This window comes from Musca domestica, unplaced genomic scaffold, assembly GCF_030504385.1.
Source record: "Musca domestica strain aabys unplaced genomic scaffold, Musca_domestica.polishedcontigs.V.1.1 2, whole genome shotgun sequence".
Classification (NCBI taxonomy): domain Eukaryota; kingdom Metazoa; phylum Arthropoda; class Insecta; order Diptera; family Muscidae; genus Musca; species Musca domestica.
Window position 1 is genome coordinate 15,750,778 of NW_026712249.1, and position 18,346 is coordinate 15,769,123.

At 33.0% G+C, this 18,346-nt stretch overlaps 1 protein-coding gene across 1 annotated transcript in view; it reads right to left on the reverse strand.

Annotated features, from left to right (window-relative positions):
* LOC101887596 (protein singed) overlaps positions 1–18,346 on the reverse strand; it is a 120,082-nt gene that overhangs the window by 13,999 nt on the left and 87,737 nt on the right. Inside the window, exon 4 of the mRNA XM_059121869.1 lies at positions 10,699–11,047. Within this exon, the coding sequence (XP_058977852.1) occupies positions 10,699–10,903 (205 nt within the window). The 5' untranslated portion in view covers positions 10,904–11,047. The remainder of the gene's footprint in view (positions 1–10,698; positions 11,048–18,346) is intronic.

Here is an 18,346-nt window from a genome sequence, read left to right on the forward strand (position 1 = left end):
GCCAATGGGGAAATACTCCACATTTATGCAATCAACTGACTGAATCTTCAAAAATAACAAAACAAACAAGTTTCGGCGGGGGCGAACTTTGAATACCCTCCACCATTTGAAAATTTTCAAAAAAAAAAATAATAAAATCCGTTAAAGATTCTGTACAAATCTTAAAAATACAAAATATAGCCGTCATATTGGGGTCTATACGAACAGGGGGACCTACATAGGCATTGTTTGTCATAAGTCATTACCATATTCAAATATGAAACTTGAAAAAAAAAATCATGAAAATACGAAGACCTGGACCTGCATAGACAATTTTCTGTCACAGGCTGAAGCACCTGTTAGGAACTTCAAATACGAAATTTCAAACAATTTCTGTGAATATTGTACCTAAAATCGTTAAAATACCGAATAAAGGGAGGTATTGAGATATGGGACCAATACGAAAACCTGGACCTGCATAGACAATTTTTTACCATAGGCTGTACGAACTCTAAATACGAAAATTGTAACATCTCTGGCGGATAATGTCGCTAAAATCATCAAAATACCAAATATTTGGAGGTACCGTTATATGCAGGCTATACCAAAACGTGAACCATCCATTACAAATTCTAAATACGAAATTTGAAACAACTCCGGTGAATAATGTCTCAAAATCAAATGTCCAAAATATTGAATATCTAGGGGTACCATTGTATGTGGGCTATACGATATCGTGGACCTATTGGACATTCTCTTGCAGGAGGTAAAGTGCTTAGAAAGAATTTCTAGTATGTATTTTTAGACAATTCCATTGAAGAATGTAGCAAAAAATATCAAAATACCGAATATAGGGTTAAACCGTTATAAGGGTCTTTCTCTCTTCTCTTCCCTTTCAGGGGGAAAGTACTCACAAAGAACTTCTTGTGTAGAATTTCAGACAATTCCATGGAAAAATGTGGCTAGAATCATCCAAATACCGAATATCCGGAGATACCGTTATATTGGGTCTATACGATTTCGTGGACCGATATAGGCCATCTTCAAATTTGACTGCCTGCAGACAAAAGACAGATCTGTGCAAAATTTTAGCTTCCTATCTTAATTCGTTTTGACTGTAGCGTGATTCCAACAGACGGACGGACTGAAAGGACTAAATCGTCTTAGAATTTTACGCTGAATATATCAAGAATATATATGCTTTGTTGGATCTAAAATATTATTTCGAAATCTTAGAAAATAAACGTTTAGGCCTTGAAAAAATTCCAAGTTTAGACCTTATAAAACTAAATCTTCCTCGAACTTTAAGAAATATTCTTTTATTGTTTTTTAATTCACGTTTAGTTGACCCTTTAAATAAAAGTAATTTTTTTAAAAATCCACGTTTAGTTGACCCTTTGAAAATATTTCTTTAAAAACCGATGTTTTATGGAGTCTTTAAAAATATTTTTAGAAAAATCCACGTTTTCTGGAGTCTTAAAAAATATTTTTATGAACTCTTATTTTTTTTAAAAAAATCTACGTTTTACGGAGTCTTAAAAAATATTTTTTAGAAGAATCCATGTTTTATGGAGACTTAAAAATATTTTTAAAAAATTCGAGTCCAAAAAATATTTAAAAATTCCAAATCCAAAAAATACTTTAAAAAATTTAAAATTTTAAGAAGTTTTAAAAAATATTTTTAAAAGAATCCACGTTTTATGGAGTTTTAAAAAAGTCCACGTTTTATGGAGTCTTAAAAATGTTTTATCGAAAAACCGACGTCAATGTCCTTGAATAAAAATTACAAAAAGGTCCTCACAAGTCCTTTAGTCCTTGAATAAAGGGAAGGGAATCGTTACAAAATGAGGTTCCTCGCTTTATTTCCAGCGCACAATGACTACCAAAATCTCCGGATACCAATCCGTTGGACTATTGTGTCTGGAGTATTTTGGAAAGCAAGGTTGGCACTAAAAAATACCAAAGTGTCGAATTGGCTTTCATTCAATAAAATTAAAAAAAAAACGTAAAAAATTATGGCGTTTGACTTTGTTGCAGTTTTTTTATCTCACCTTGTAAAACGATGTATCTTGTTTATTGGTCCGTGGAAAAATTGTTTTTAAAAAAATTCACCTTGATCAATTGGTATTTGAAAATATACATCGAAATTCCACATTAGTCTGCTGGTCCAGAAAAAAATATTAAAAAAATTGCTTCTGGTCTATTGGTTCCTGAAAAATATACCTAAAATGCCAATTGGCATTTTGTCGAACAAATCCATGAACAAATATCCTTAAAGGAAGACCCTTCATACAACTTGAAAAAATATTCATACAAAAAATCCACGCCTTTTAGTCTTGAAAACTTTCTTGAGTCCTTCATACAAAAATCCACATCTTTTGGAATTTGAATAAATATTCATACAAAAGTCCACGCCTTTGGTCCTTGAAAAAAATATTCATAAAAAAGTCCACGCCTTTGGTTCTGGAAAAAATATTCATACAAAGGTCCACGCCTTTTGGTCCTTGAAAAAAATATTTAAAGAAAAATCCACGCCTTTTGGTCCTTAAAAAAATATTTATAGAAAAATCTACGCCTTGTAGTACTTGAAAAATTATTTATAGAAAAATCCACGCCTTGTAGTCCTTGAAAAAATATGTATAAAAAAATCCACGCCTTCTGGTCCTTGAAAAAATATTTAAAGAAAAATCCACGCCTTCTGGTCCTTGAAAAAATATTTAAAGAAAAATCCACGCCTTTTGGTCCTTGAAAAAAATATTTTAAGAAAAATCCACGCCTTTTGGTCCTTGAAAAAAAATATTTAATGAAAAATCCACGCCTTTTGGTCCTTGAAAAAAATATTTTAAGAAAAATCCACGCCTTTTGGTCCTTGAAAAAATATTTAAAGAAAAATCCACGCCTTTTGGTCCTTGAAAAAAATATTTTAAGAAAAATCCACGCCTTTTGGTCCTTGAAAAAATATTTAAAGAAAAATCCACGCCTTTTGGTCTTTGAAAAAAATATTTTAAGAAAAATCCACGCCTTTTGGTCCTTGAAAAAAATATTTATAGAAAAATCCACGCCTTTTGGTTTTTGAAAAAAAAATTCAAACACAAAACCACGCCTTTTGATCCTTGAAAAAAAAATATATTCATACAAAAATCCACGCCTTGCAGTCCTTGAAAAAATATTCGTAGAAAAATCCACGCCTTGTGGTCCTTGAAAAAAATATTTACACCTTTGGTCCTTGGAAAAATATTCATAGAAAAATCCACGCCTTTTGGTCCTTTAATATTTGTTATCGAAGACTTCCAAATGTTTTTTATTCTCAGAAAACCACGCCTTTTGGTCTTTGAAAAAAATATTTAAAGAAAAATCCACGTCTTTTGGTCCTTGAAAAAAAATATTTAATGAAAAATCCACGCCTTTTGGTCCTTGAAAAAAATATTTTAAGAAAAATCCACGCCTTTTGGTCCTTGAAAAAATATTTAAAGAAAAATCCACGCCTTTTGGTCCTTGAAAAAAATATTTTAAGAAAAATCCACGCCTTTTGGTCCTTGAAAAAATATTTAAAGAAAAATCCACGCCTTTTGGTCTTTGAAAAAAATATTTTAAGAAAAATCCACGCCTTTTGGTCCTTGAAAAAAATATTTATAGAAAAATCCACGCCTTTTGGTTTTTGAAAAAAAAATTCAAACACAAAACCACGCCTTTTGATCCTTGAAAAAAAAATATATTCATACAAAAATCCACGCCTTGCAGTCCTTGAAAAAATATTCGTAGAAAAATCCACGCCTTGTGGTCCTTGAAAAAAATATTTACACCTTTGGTCCTTGGAAAAATATTCATAGAAAAATCCACGCCTTTTGGTCCTTTAATATTTGTTATCGAAGACTTCCAAATGTTTTTTATTCTCAGAAAACCACGCCTTTTGGTCTTTGAAAAAAATATTTAAAGAAAAATCCACGTCTTTTGGCCCTTGAAAAAAATATTTAAAGAAAAATCCACGCCTTTTGGCCCTTGAAAAAAATATTTAAAGAAAAATCCACGACTTTTGGTCCTTAAAATTTTTTTTGTAGAAAAATCCACGCCTTTTGGTCTTTGAAAAAATATTCAAACACAAAAACTCCACGCCTTTTGGTCCTTGAAAAAATATTCATAAAGAATCCACGATTTTTGGTCCTTAAAAATTGTTATCAAAGACCTTCCAAATTTCTTCCATATCCAAAAAACCTTTTATAGCTCTTCGGAAACAGGCACTTTGTATTGAAAATGCATCACCTAATTTCTCAATTTGATTGAAAAATTGATCGCCCAATGCTTCCAATTCTAACGGTGGCCATCAGATAGATCATCCATCCTCGCATCGAAAGCAATTATAATTATGGGAAATCAAATGGAAAAAATTCCATTTTCATAACTGACACGATTGCCGCCATGAAAGCAAATTAATTATAAAACTGTAAACTATTAATCTAGACGGGTTAGCGAACAGAAAGCGATAAAAAGAGGAAGCGAAAAGAGTTTCAATGGATGGCTGGTAAACTAAGATGGATGATCTGAGTCAGACATGAACAATAAGCTGTTCGCATTTCAATGATTTATGATTTCAACATTTTTTTTGGATTTGCATGACATTTCGGTTGGAGATCAGTGGAGATTTTCTTCTGTCACTTTTCTAGGAAAAATGTTACAAAAAAAAATTAGATTTCCAAAATTAACATTTTTATTCGGAAGACAATGGAGGAAATTTTGTTACCGTTTTTCTTAGCTGTCCAGCTAATTCAGCAGCCAATTAATCTCAATTTTCTGGCCAAAAAAAAAAAACAGCAGACAATTGTTTTCTCTTTGGCCATTTTATGTTGGCGTATTTAATTTCAATTATTTACCCGAAAAAAACCAAAAACACGTTGTCAAGCATGTGCGGAAAACAGGTGCCATTGTCTGCAAGCCTGCCTGCCATTCAGCCTGAGAGCCACTTAGCCAACTGGATATCGACACGTCCTTCTTTGGTAGCTAAATACTTAAATTACTGCACCAGAAAGCTAAAACATGTAGACAATTGTTAACTGTCCAAAATCGTTCAAACATGATTAGTGGTCTGGTCGAAGAGGCCAGCTAACACCGTTCAGCAATGGTGGCTGGCTGGCTGTGATTGTGATTTTTTTTCAACCGTTCTTTTCGTTAAACATGATAATCCTAATGTCCAGGCAATTAATGTAATTTAAATTGGAGAGGGAAGAAAACATTTGATTTGGAAATTCTTTAGCGAAATTCGAAAGCCTTGGTGAAAGAATACCGGCTTGAGAGATAAGAATTTCAAACTAATTTGCCATTAAAACGGAAATTTTCTTAGCAGGGGAAAAATATCTAAATTGCAGTAATCCCAGGTTATAAGATTAAATTTGATTGGGAAATTATGTGATTAGAAAAAAATTTGAAATCGATACGAGAATGTTTGAAGTGTTAGAAAAATACAATATTAAATTAAAAATGGCGCCCAATGCGGGTTTCCACCTTATAAGTTTGAAAAAAATATATAAAAGGGGATAATTGAAATGGCGCCCAACGCATAAACTTTTCATTGCTGTAATGTTAGATCATTAGAATACAATTGATTGGAAAAATTATAATGGAATGAGCTGTATTTGATATATTTCCCTGAATATCGTTGTTACGGAGTGCATATTACAGCTGTGGGTAACAAATATAAGAAATCGGATGAAAAATATATATGGGAGCTATAGCTATATCTGAACTGATTTCGATCAAATTTGGCATACGTATTTTCAGGCCTAATTCAGTTGTGTGTGCAAAATTCCATACTATTCGGACTGATATTACACGCTTGGTGTACAATAAAAAGCAAATCGGACGAAGTTATATATGGGAGCTATATCCAAATCTGAACCGATCTCGATAAAATATAGCAAATGTATTTCTGAGCTGTATTTGATATATTTCCCCAAATATTGTTGTTACAGAGTACATATTATGGCTCTGGGAAACAAATATAACAAATCGGATGAACAATATATATGGGAGCTATAGCTATATCTGAACCGATCTTCACCAAATTTGACATACTAGCATCTAGACTCAATTCGGTCGTAAGTGCCAAATTCCATCCGATTTGGACAAATATTAGACGTTTGGTGCACAATAAAAGGTAAATCGGACGAAGTTATATATATGGGAGCTATATCCAAATCTGAACCGATCTTGATAAAATTTGACAGAGATATTTCTGAGCTATATTTGATATATTTCCCCAAATATTGTTGTTACAGAGTGCATATTACGGCTGCGGAGGACAAAAATAACAAATCGGATGAACAATATATATTGGGAGCTAAAGCTATATCTGAACCGATCTTCACCAAATTTGACATACTAGCTTCTAGACTCAATTCGGTCGTAAGTGCCAGATTCCATTCCATTCGGACAAATATTAGACGTTTGGTGCACAATAAAAGGTAAATCGGACGAAGTTATATGTGAGAGCTATATCCAAATCTGAACCGATCTTGATAAAATTTGGTAGAGATATTTCTGAGCTGTATTTGATATATTTCCCCCCAAATATTGTTGATACAGAGTGCATATTACGGCCGCGGAGGACTAAAATAACAAATCGGATGAACAATATATATGGGAGCTATAGCTATATCTGAACCGATCTTCACCAAATTTGACATACTAGCTTCTAAACTCAATTCGGTCGTAAGTGCCAAATTTCATCCCATTTGGGCAAATATTAGATGTTTGGTGCACAATAACAGGTAAATCGGACGAAGTTACATATATGGGAACTATATCCAAATCTGAACCGATCTCGATAAAATTTAGCAAATGTATTTCTCAGGTATATTTGATATATTTCCTCAAATATTGTTGTTACAGAGTGCATATTACGGCTGCGGAGGACAAAAATAACAAATCGGATGAACAAAATATATATGGGAGCTATAGCTATATCTGAACCGATTTCGATCAAATTTGGCATACTTATTTTCCGGCCTAATTTGGTTGTATGTACAAAATTCCATACTATTCGGGCTGATAGTACACGTTTAGTGTACAAAAAAAAGCAAATCCGACAAAGATATATATGGGAGCTACATCTAAATGTTGACCGATTATCTCAAATTTCAATAGGGTTCGTCCTTGAGCTAAACAAATGATTTGTGCAAAATTTCATCTGTAACGGATAATAAATGCGAACTGTACTTTGTTCACAAAAATACATTGACAGACGGACAGACGAACGGACATGCATAAATCGACTCAGAATGTGATTCCATGCAGATCATCAAAAGGAACTATGGGTCTATCTCGTTTCCTTTTGTCTGTTACAAACAAATGCACAAAGGCATAATACCCTGACCACCTTGTGGTGTAGGGTATTAAAATGGCGCCCAATGCAGGTATTTACTTCTCCAATTCATTTTTGCAGGTTTGAATAATATATATATATATATATATATATATATATATATATATATATATATATATATATATATATATATATATATATATATATATATATATATATATATATATTGTAAAATCTAATGCCGTCCAAAGCAGACTTTTCATTAACGGTTTCAATGTTGTACTTGAGTGGCGCCCAATGTGGGGCGTCTTTGATAGGGGCTTAATTTTGAGATTGGCGGCCAACGCAAGTCTTTTTCTTATCATATTAGATTTTGCAGGTTAGAATAAAAATATATATTTTTTTTAAAGAGAATAATCCAAATGGCGTCCAACGCAAAGATTTTTCATTAAAGTATTCATTTTAATCGATGTTGTATTTGAATGGCGCCCAATGTGGGCGACTTGGTTGCTTATCAAATTCGTTTTTGAAGGTTTGAAATAATATATATTTTTTAAAAGGGAATAATCCAAAATAGAGCCATACGCAAAGAGATTTTATTATAGTATTCAATTCATTCGATGTTATATTTGAGTGGCGCCCAATGAAGGGCGACATTAATTAGCTTATAAAGCTTATTTTGAAGGTTTGAAAAAATATACATTTTTTTAGAAAGGGAATAATTCAAATGGCGCCCAACGCAAGGAATTTTCATTATCGGCTTCATTTCGCTCGATGTAGTATGTGAGCGGCGCCCAATGTGGGGGCGACATTGATTAGCTAATCAAATATTTTTTGAAGGTTTAAAAAATATATATTTCAGAAAAGGGAATAATTCTAATGGCACCCTACGCAAAGACTTTTCATTATCGGTTAAATTTCTTTCGATGTTGTATTTGAGTGGCGCCCAATGTGGGGGTGACATTGATTAGCTTATCAAATTCATTTTTAAAGGTTTGAAAAAAATATATATTTCTTAAAAAGAAGTAATTCAAACGCAAAGACTTTTCTTTATAGTTTTAAGTTCATTCGATGTTATATTTGAGTGGCGCCCAATGTGGGACAACATTGATTACCTTTTTAAATTCGTTATATTGTATGTCAGTGGCGCCCAATGTGAGGCGAAATGGTTTATATTATCAAATTCGTTTTTGAAAAATATATATATTTCAGAAAAGGGAATAATTCAAATGGCGCCCAACGCAAAGAGTTTTCGTTATAGTATTAATTTTATCCGATATTATATTTTGAGTGGCGCCCAATGTGGGACAACATTGATTACCTTTTTAAATTCGTTTTTAAAGATTTGAAAAATATATATATGTTTTTTAAAAGGGAATAATCCAAAATAGAGCCATACGCAAAGAGATTTTATTATAGTATTCAATTCATTCGATGTTATATTTGAGTGGCGCCCAATGAAGGGCGACATTGCCTATCTTATAAAGCTCGTTTTTGAAGGCTTGAATAAAATAAATATTTTTTAAAACGGAATAATTCTAATGGCACCCTTCGCAAAGAGATTTTATTATAGTATTCATTTTTTTCGATTTTGTACGTTAGTGGCGCCCAATGTGGAGCGACATTGATTAGGGGTAACAATTGAGGTATTACGTTCTTTTGTGGAAATTTAGCACACATAAGCATAATTTTTATACCCTCCAGCCATATGGCTAGAGAGGGTATATATCATTTCATACGGCCAAAACGTGCCTCATCGAAATAACGGTTTTAGACTCTAGGTCTCTTTGGACCATATCCGTTTCAGGACATTTGTAGTCGATCTAGCGATTTCCGTTCGTCCGACTGTCTGACTGGTGCGCACCATAACTCTCGAAGAGAGTATTCCATTTGATCCAAACGTGGTACATTGTAATAATATCATCAACTCAAGATCTGTTATAAAACTGGTAGAGATCGGACCACTCCTTCTGGTACCTTCCCCACAAAGGGTAGAAGTTTTGAATAACAAAAAAGGTTATAAAAACCGAAATAAGCATCTGGTTCTTTTCATATTTCACACATCACAATATTTTTTATAACCGAAAGTCTGATCTGAAAAAGGAATATTTCGGCCCACTCCTTCTAGTACCTCCCCCACAAAGGGTCGAAATTGTGAATAATCAAAATGATCATAAACTCCGAAATGAGAATCCTCTTCTCTTCAAATATCATTAGAGCAATATTATTAGACCAAGGTGTCTTGTGTAGATGGGACACATCGGTCCCCACCTTCTGACACAACGGGTCAAAATTTTGACTACCCATGAAACTCATAAAAAGCAAAATTAACATTCGATTTCATTCAGACTTGGTACATCTCAATATTTCCATTAACACAATATCTGTTATAAAAATGTTAGATATCGGACCATTCCTTCTGGTACCTTCCACAAAGAGTCAACATTTTGAATAATCAAAACGATCATAAAATCCGCTTCTCAACAAATTTCACACATGTCATTATTTTTACTAACACAAGATCTACTGTGGACTATATCGCCGCACTCCTTTTGGTAAAATATCAAATGGCGCCCAACGCAAGACTTTACCACATTAGCATAATTTTTTAAATATTAACTGCAAAATGACGCTCAACGCAGGACTCTACCTTATTAAATAATTTTTTGCTGGTTTGAAAGGTAAATTTTTATTCTCGGAAGAAAACCACTCTAATGGCGTCCAATCGCAAAGGCTATTAATTATGGATATCATATTCTTCAAAGTTTCAGTGGCGCCCAATGTGGGACGAGCTTAATTAAATGTAAAAAATGGAAGTCTCAGATGCCTATTTGTTAAATCTTCAAATGTTAGGTCTCTCATTAGAGTTCTCAATGGGATAAAGGTCAATATTTAAATGTAACCTAACATAGATGCAACACAATTTTTCAAATGGCGCCCAACGTAAGTCTTCGCCACATCAGTTTATTTTTTAACCAGATTCAAACATAAATTTCATTCTCAAACAGCAACAACTAAATAGTTATGTAATTTTTTTTATAATTTTCATTCATTCCAAAAAAAAAAAAAAAAATGGCGCCCAACGTTAAACTCAACTTGATGCAAATATATAAATATAGCCTTAATTGGAGTTGTTACAGAAAATGTTAATGACGCCGATCTTCATTTTTTTTAGATGTTTGCAATGGAGACCATTCAATTTGAATTAATTTTAATGGCGCCCAACGCAAAAGCTTTAACAAAACACAAAATATTAGCCATTCCAACCAATGTATGTGTGTTATATATTTCGAAAACATCATATAAAAACTCTATTGGCGCCCAAAGTGAGTCCCATCCTAATATCCCCGTTTTTTTCCTATTCCCTCCAATAAAAAATATTTAAATTTAAAATTTCTACTTACTTTCACCCGTATTGGACGGTTCCAGTGTCCACAACTGCTTCTTCTTCAAACTGGCACCGTTCGCATTCAGCTTATAGCCGAAAGTCTCCGCCGTCATATAACGATGCTGGCCATTGATCAGACCAATGGTCCACCAACCCTTCTGTTGGTTCTGTGATATGATATCGCCATTTGTATGATTCAATTCATAGCCTTGGCCGTTCATGGTGCTGTTGATGGAGTTGATGATCGGTGAGGGAGCAATGGTGACGACTTTTATTCGATTACTTGCGATGCGATAAAAGGTATGGACAGACGATGCTGTGCTGTAGGTGCGCGCGAGTTTTGGCGAATTTATTTGCAATTCAAGCTAAAAATAGAAGAAAAAAGGAAAATAAATTAGTTAATATTTTAGCAATTCATTCAGTAAATATTCTAAATATTAAAAGATATTTGCAAAAAAAAAAAAAACATAAAAAAATTAAATCTATTTCTTATTTTCAATAACAGAGAGCCAAACCAAAGAATTTGTTAATATATTCATTTCAACTTGGTATATTTTAATTCCATTTTTAAATATGATTTTATTGGCTGCGAACCGCACTACAAAATAGCATTTCAGTGGTCATATATTATTAATGGCATTAATTCTGGTCACTTCCCACATATACAGAGTGAGATACAAAAAAAAAAAAAAACTGCAAGAAAGTCAAACGTCATAATTTTTACAATTTTTTTTTTAATTTTATTGAATGAAACAAAAATAGTCGGAAATAGCCTCCAATTTTAGAATGTGTTTAGTTTTGTTCGAATTGGTCACCTTTGGCACGAATTATGGCCTTCAAACGGCCAATGAAATCTACACACGCTGCCCGAATGTTGCTCAGCGAAATTTTGGCCCATTCCCGGCGAAGCGCTTGCTTGAGGTGATGGAGACTTTGGTATTTTTTAGTATAAAAAATATGTAAAAAATCCACGTTTATATCCTGGAAAGTCCTTTTGAAAAAAAAAATCTTTACAAAATCCACGTTTATATCCTGGAAGGTCCTTTTGAAAAATTAATCTTTACAAAATCCACGTTTATATCCTGGAAGGTCCTTTTGAAAAAATAATCTTTACAAAATCCACGTTTATATCCTGGAAGGTCCTTTTGAAAAAATAATCTTTAGAAAATCCACGTTTATATCCTGGAAGGTCCTTTTGAAAAAATAATCTATAGAAAATCCACGTTTATATCCTGGAAGGTCCTTTTGAAAAAAAAAAAATTTACAAAATCCACGTTTATATTCTGGAAGGTCCTATTGAAAAATTAATCTTCACAAAATCCACGTTTATATCCTGGAAGGTCCCTTTGAAAAATAATCTTTACAAAATCCACGTTTATATCCTGGAATTTCCTTTTGAAAAAATAATCTTTACAAAATCCACTTTTATATCCTGGAAGGTCCTTTAAAAAAACTTTGTCCACGTTTATATCCTGGAAGGTCCTTTTGAAAAAAAAATCTTTACAAAATCCACGTTTATATCCTGGAAGGTCCTTTTGAAAAAAATCTTTACAAAATCCACGTTTATATCCTGGAAAGTCCTTTTGAAAAAAATCTTTACAAAATCCAGGTTTATATCCTGGAAGGTCCTTTTGAAAAAAATCTTTACAAAATTCACATTTATATCCTTGAAGGTCTTTTTGAAAAATAATCTTTACAAAATCCACGTTTATATCCTGGAAGGTCCTTTTGAAAAAAATCATTACAAAATCCACGTTTATATCCTGGAAGGTCCTTTTGAAAAAATTTTTTTACAAAATCCACGTTTATATCCTGGAAGGTCCTTTTGAAAAAATAATCTTTAGAAAATCCACGTTTATATCCTGGAAGGTCCTTTTGAAAAAATAATCTTTACAAAATCCACTTTTATATCCTGGAAGGTCCTTTTGAAAAAATAATCTATAGAAAATCCACGTTTATATCCTGGAAGGTCCTTTTGAAAAAAAAAATTTACAAAATCCACGTTTATATTCTGGAAGGTTCTTTTGAAAAATTAATCTTTACAAAATCCACGTTTATATCCTGGAAGGTCCCTTTGAAAAACAATCTTTACAAAATCCACGTTTATATCCTGGAAGGTCCTTTTGAAAAAATAATCTTTACAAAATCCACTTTTATATCCTGGAAGGTCCTTTAAAAAAACTTTGTCCACGTTTATATCCTGGAAGGTCCTTTTGAAAAAAAATCTTTACAAAATCCACGTTTATATCCTGAAAGGTCCTTTTGAAAAAATCTTTTCAAAATCCACGCTTATATCCTGGAAGGTCCTTTTGAAAAAAAAAATCTTTGCCAAAATCCATGTTTATATCCTGGAATGTCCTTTTGAAAAAATAATCTTTACAAAATCCACGTTTATATCCTGAAAGGTCCTTTTGAAAAAATCTTTTCAAAATCCACGCTTATATCCTGGAAGGTCCTTTTGAAAAAATAATCTTTACAAAATCCACTTTTATATCCTGGAAGGTCCTTTAAAAAAACTTTGTCCACGTTTATATCCTGGAAGGTCCTTTTGAAAAAAATTTTTACAAAATCCACGTTTATATCCTGGAAGGTCCTTTTGAAAAAAATTTTTACAAAATCCACGTTTATATCCTGGAAGGTCCTTTTGAAAAAAATCTTTACAAAATCCACGTTTATATCCTGGAAGGTCCTTTTGAAAAAAATCTTTACAAAATCCAGGTTTATATCCTGGAAGGTCCTTTTGAAAAAAATCTTTACAAAATTCACATTTATATCCTTGAAGGTCCTTTTGAAAAATAATCTTTACAAAATCCACGTTTATATCCTGGAAGGTCCTTTTGAAAAAAATCATTACAAAATCCACGTTTATATCCTGGAAGGTCCTTTTAAAAAAATAATCTTTCAAAAAAATCCACGTTTATATCCTGGAAGGTCCTTTTGAAAAAAATCTTTACAAAATCCACGTTTATATCCTGGAAGGTCCTTTTGAAAAAAAATCTTTACAAAATCCACGTTTATATCCTGGAAGGTCCTTTTGAAAAAAATCTTTACAAAATCCACGTTTATATCCTGGAAGGTCCTTTTGGAAAAAAAATCTTTACAAAATCCACGTTTATATCCTAAAAGGTCCTTTTGAAAAAATAATCTTTACAAAATCCACGTTTATATCCTGAAAGGTCCTTTTGAAAAAAATCACGTTTATATCCTTTCTTTTTAAAAAATCTGTAAAAACCACGTTTATATCCTTGAAGATATGTCCTTAAAAATCCTCGAAGGCATGAAGATCCTTCGTAAAAATTCATACAAATCTAAGTCCATAGAGCAGAAGGTCCTTCTTAAAAAATCACAACAGACAGGTCCTTCATAAAAATTTCTTCAAAAATACATGCAGGTTCATAGAAATGGAAGTCTTTTATAAAAATGTTTAAAAATCCACTTCCATACATCTGGGAGTCCTTCATAAAAATTTACTTAAAAATCCACATCCATAGAACAGAAAGTCCTTCATAAAGTCCAGACACAATAGTCCAACGGATTGGTATCCGGAGATTTTGGTGGCCATTGTGCGCTGGAAATGAAGTGAGGAACCTCATATTTTGGTGCTGAGTCCTGTTGGAATGCGTGCCCAAGGCTTTAATATACCCTTCAAAATATTTTTGGTATAATATTCGGCATTTATTCTGATGCCACTGTCTATTAATACGAGCGGAGAGCGTCCATCGGCTGTTATGGCGGCCCACAACATCACCATGGCCGGCGCTTGAGTTCTGGTAGCCAACCAAATGTGCACATTTTCAGCTGACCTCTTTGGCAAGTAAACACGAGCGGATCATGTTGTTTGTTCTTGCACTTTTTGAAATTTCAACGGCCTTACCCCGAGCTCATTTTTTAATATTTGCCGAATGGACTATTGCGATATGCTCAGCTCACGAGCCATTTTTGGCCACTGCGCGTCTTTACTTTTCGAACTATTTCAGCTGATGTTGCTGTTTTGTTCCGTCCACTTCCTTGACGTTGGGCTACGCTACCAGTATCACGAGTGGTAACGAGCGATGGTACGAGACACAAAAGATTTATGCACATTTAAATGCTGGAGTGCTCTAACGATAGCCACTTGTGGTTTTCCAGCCAAATATAAAAAATCACACTATCACGCTTGAATTCACGAATAACTTTTATTTCTGGAAAATTCTCACCAAAATGCTTTTGTACGCTTGTAAACAATATAATGAGCTGTCACTGGAATAATTTTAACAGCTATTGGACGAGTGGCTTAGAAATGGCAGCGGTCTGTAATTGGTTGCAGTTTTTTTTTTTATCTCGCCCTTTATAGCCTCTCTAGCCATATGGCTGAGGGTTATTTTTGCGGGATAAAAAAATATTGTGAAATAATCCCAAAAAATAGAATCCATGTTGGGATGTCTGAAATGTTTTGTGCAATTTTAAAAAACACAATAAAACTAAATATACCTCATGTTGGGCGCCACTTTAATGTCTTCAACTTAAATTCAACTATTCTAGTAAACTTTAAACACAAGAAAATTTGAAGTTATAGTGCAATATAACATCAGTATTAAAGTCAAATAGTTTTGCAGCTCGATCATCCCTTCCCTATGGGCAAATGAACGAATCTCATGTTGGGCGCCATTTTAAAGTTTTTCTTAAGGGCTAAAAAAATATCGTAAATAAGTTCGAAATATTATTATATAAATTCATGTTGGGATTACTGGAATACAATTGAAATGTAGTCTATGTTCTGTGCAATTTTAATAAATTTAATAAAACTAAATGTATCCCATATTGGGCGCCACTTTAATGTCTTTAAATTTATATTAAACTTTTCTAGAAAAACTTCAATTAAAATTTTTAATTTTATTAGCAGCTTATATTTATTGATTTTTTTAATAAGCTACAATAAGTATACCTCACATTGGGCGCCACTTTATTTATTCAATTTACATAGTCATCTCTTCCAGCCATTATAAAATTGCATGAATATTATTTGTTAAGGAAATCTTGCCAAGTATAAAACAACCCAAATAAATATTTTGAGGAACACCATTTCTGGGTAAGCATTTTCCCTCGGGCGCCAACTACGCGAAATATAAATATATATATATATATTTTTTAATTTCCTAAAAGAGTGAGTGAGTGAATTTCGAAAAATGTGAATTATGACATAAGAAGTATAATTTAAATTACCACGTTGGGCGCCACTAAAAATTCCACTAAATATTTTTGGACTGAAAGGAAAACAAATACGTAAATTAGGACATAAGATGTATAATTTAAATTGCCACGTTGGGCGCCACTAAATATTTTGGGATTCAAAGGAGCTGAATATGGGTGAAAAATGTGAGGTTATAATTTTTTGATGCCCTAAATAGGAGTTGAACAGATGTTCTGTTCAATATGTTCTCCAAACAAAGAGATTAAAAAACATGCCGAAGTCTATTGATCTTCCAATAAATGTTTCCAGCGTTAATCCCCTCTCCAAAACGCAGTCATTATAAAGAGCAACAACTTGTAACAACTCTTAAGTTTTACAAATGTTCCACAAGCCATTGACAATTGGCTATCATTATTCTTTTCCATATTTCTCCATGGCCAGGTGGCTGGCTGGTTGCCTCTTCATCGTCCTCGTTGCCGATGATACCATCTTCCATTACACCTAAAACTGTCTCATATTTTATCATGTTACGATAATGTATTTAAACTCCACAGAGCGAATAACAAACGATCCAACCGATAAAAGAAAAACGGAAAACAAAAACCCAACATGAAATCGCACCTGAATCTAATCGGGAAAACAGCGAAAATCAACTATCTGCAAAATCGTTACATTTTAAGCGGATACTGAATCGCTCTGCGTATTCGACTTTTTGACATCTTAAGAGCATTTTTCATTTTTTGCTTTTTTTTTTTTGGTTAAATAAACAGTTACAATATTTTATGGACTTCGGTGCGACAGAAATGCCATGCCGGGCAACAGCATAAACTTTAACACTTGCCAGCCAGATAGCCAACCATCGCAATGCAAAGCTAATGAAATTTATGACTATGGCCACAAATTTACGACCACAGCATTTAATGTCGAAGGCATGGTGGTGTTGGGACACACGATAATATCTGCAATCAACCAAATAACAAGAACGGTTTATGATTTTTCCGTGGAAGAAAAAAAACAGGGATAGGTGAAAATTTCGCCAGAAAGGCCATAACATTTAACACCATTTGTGAGAGATACCGATTGGGCTAGTTTTGCAACTCAATGAAAACAGGGAGATGTCTATTAGGTTGAGCTTTCAGCACCATTACAAGAAATTTCTAGCAAGGAATTTGGTTAGGCGTCAAATAACGGCAGAGGAATATTGGAAAGGAAAATTCCTTCCATTGTTTTACAAAAATACAAAAGAAAGGCGAGAGAATACCTATGTGGGAGTTATTTAAATTTCCAAGTAAAGAAAAACAAATGAGCAACTGCATATTATTACAAACAATTAGGAGAAAAAACAGCCAAGCGACCTAATCCCTTCGGCAGGATAAAATCATGACATTGGGAGCGAGCAGTAAATATTGCAAAGCTGTCTGTTTCGTTTTGAAAAAAAAAACGTTGACTTTTAAGCAATTAAAAAACAAAATATGAATCCATGTTGGGCGCCACTTTAAACAGACTAGTTTTGTGGGTTAGGTTTTCATCCCTCAGTTAAGGTTTGAAGAAGCAAAAGAGGTGAAATTTAATTTTCTACTATTAAATTCAAGTTGAAATTATTAATTATTTCAAATTCCATAACATTTGTTTCACGTTGGGCGCCATCGAAAAAAAATATTTAGAGTAAAAAATCAAATAGATTTAGGGCATCTATTTAATGGGAAAATGGAAAAACTGAACAAAATAATATTGGGTTCACGTTAGACGCCATGAAGAAAACTGTATAGTATTTTTACACCATTCTCCAAATTAAAAATTAAGGTGACGACTTAATTAATTTATACCATTTAAAGTTTAGAATTCTGGTTCTACGTTGGGCACCATAGTCAAGTTAATAACAAAAATGTAGAAATTAAAAAAGAAGTATAATATAATGTTTATATTTGATAATTTTATCGTTCGAGTTGAGCTTATGACACCTAAGGAGATGACGATAATAATACCTTTCACCATTTGGTAAGTAATTTGCACAATCAAAAAAAATCTTTAAAAAAGCCTCTAAATTTTTTAAAATAAAAATTACATTCATACGGGTCTATACAAAAACGTTTATCTGCCTGCGAGAGCGGCGCCTATTACGAACTGCAAATACCAAATTGAATACCCAAATTTAAAGGCCGATTTTTAATACCAAAAATTTCACAGACCTAAAGTGAATTAACCTACTTCATGTCGTTCTGAAGTTTGAGTAATATCCACAGATGGATGAACATGACTATATGAACATAGGATCTTATGTTAATCAAGAATATATGTACTTTGTGGGTTCTAAATTCCATACTTCGAGGAGTTACAAGAGGAATGACAAGCTTAATATGGAATGAATCCATTTGAATGGATGGAATCCATTTCCAACAGCCAAGCTTTGATATTGAGATGTTCAAGACTGAATAGAATTGGATGTTAATAATGCGTTTTATGAGCTTCATGGATACTCAAAATTTTGATCGTA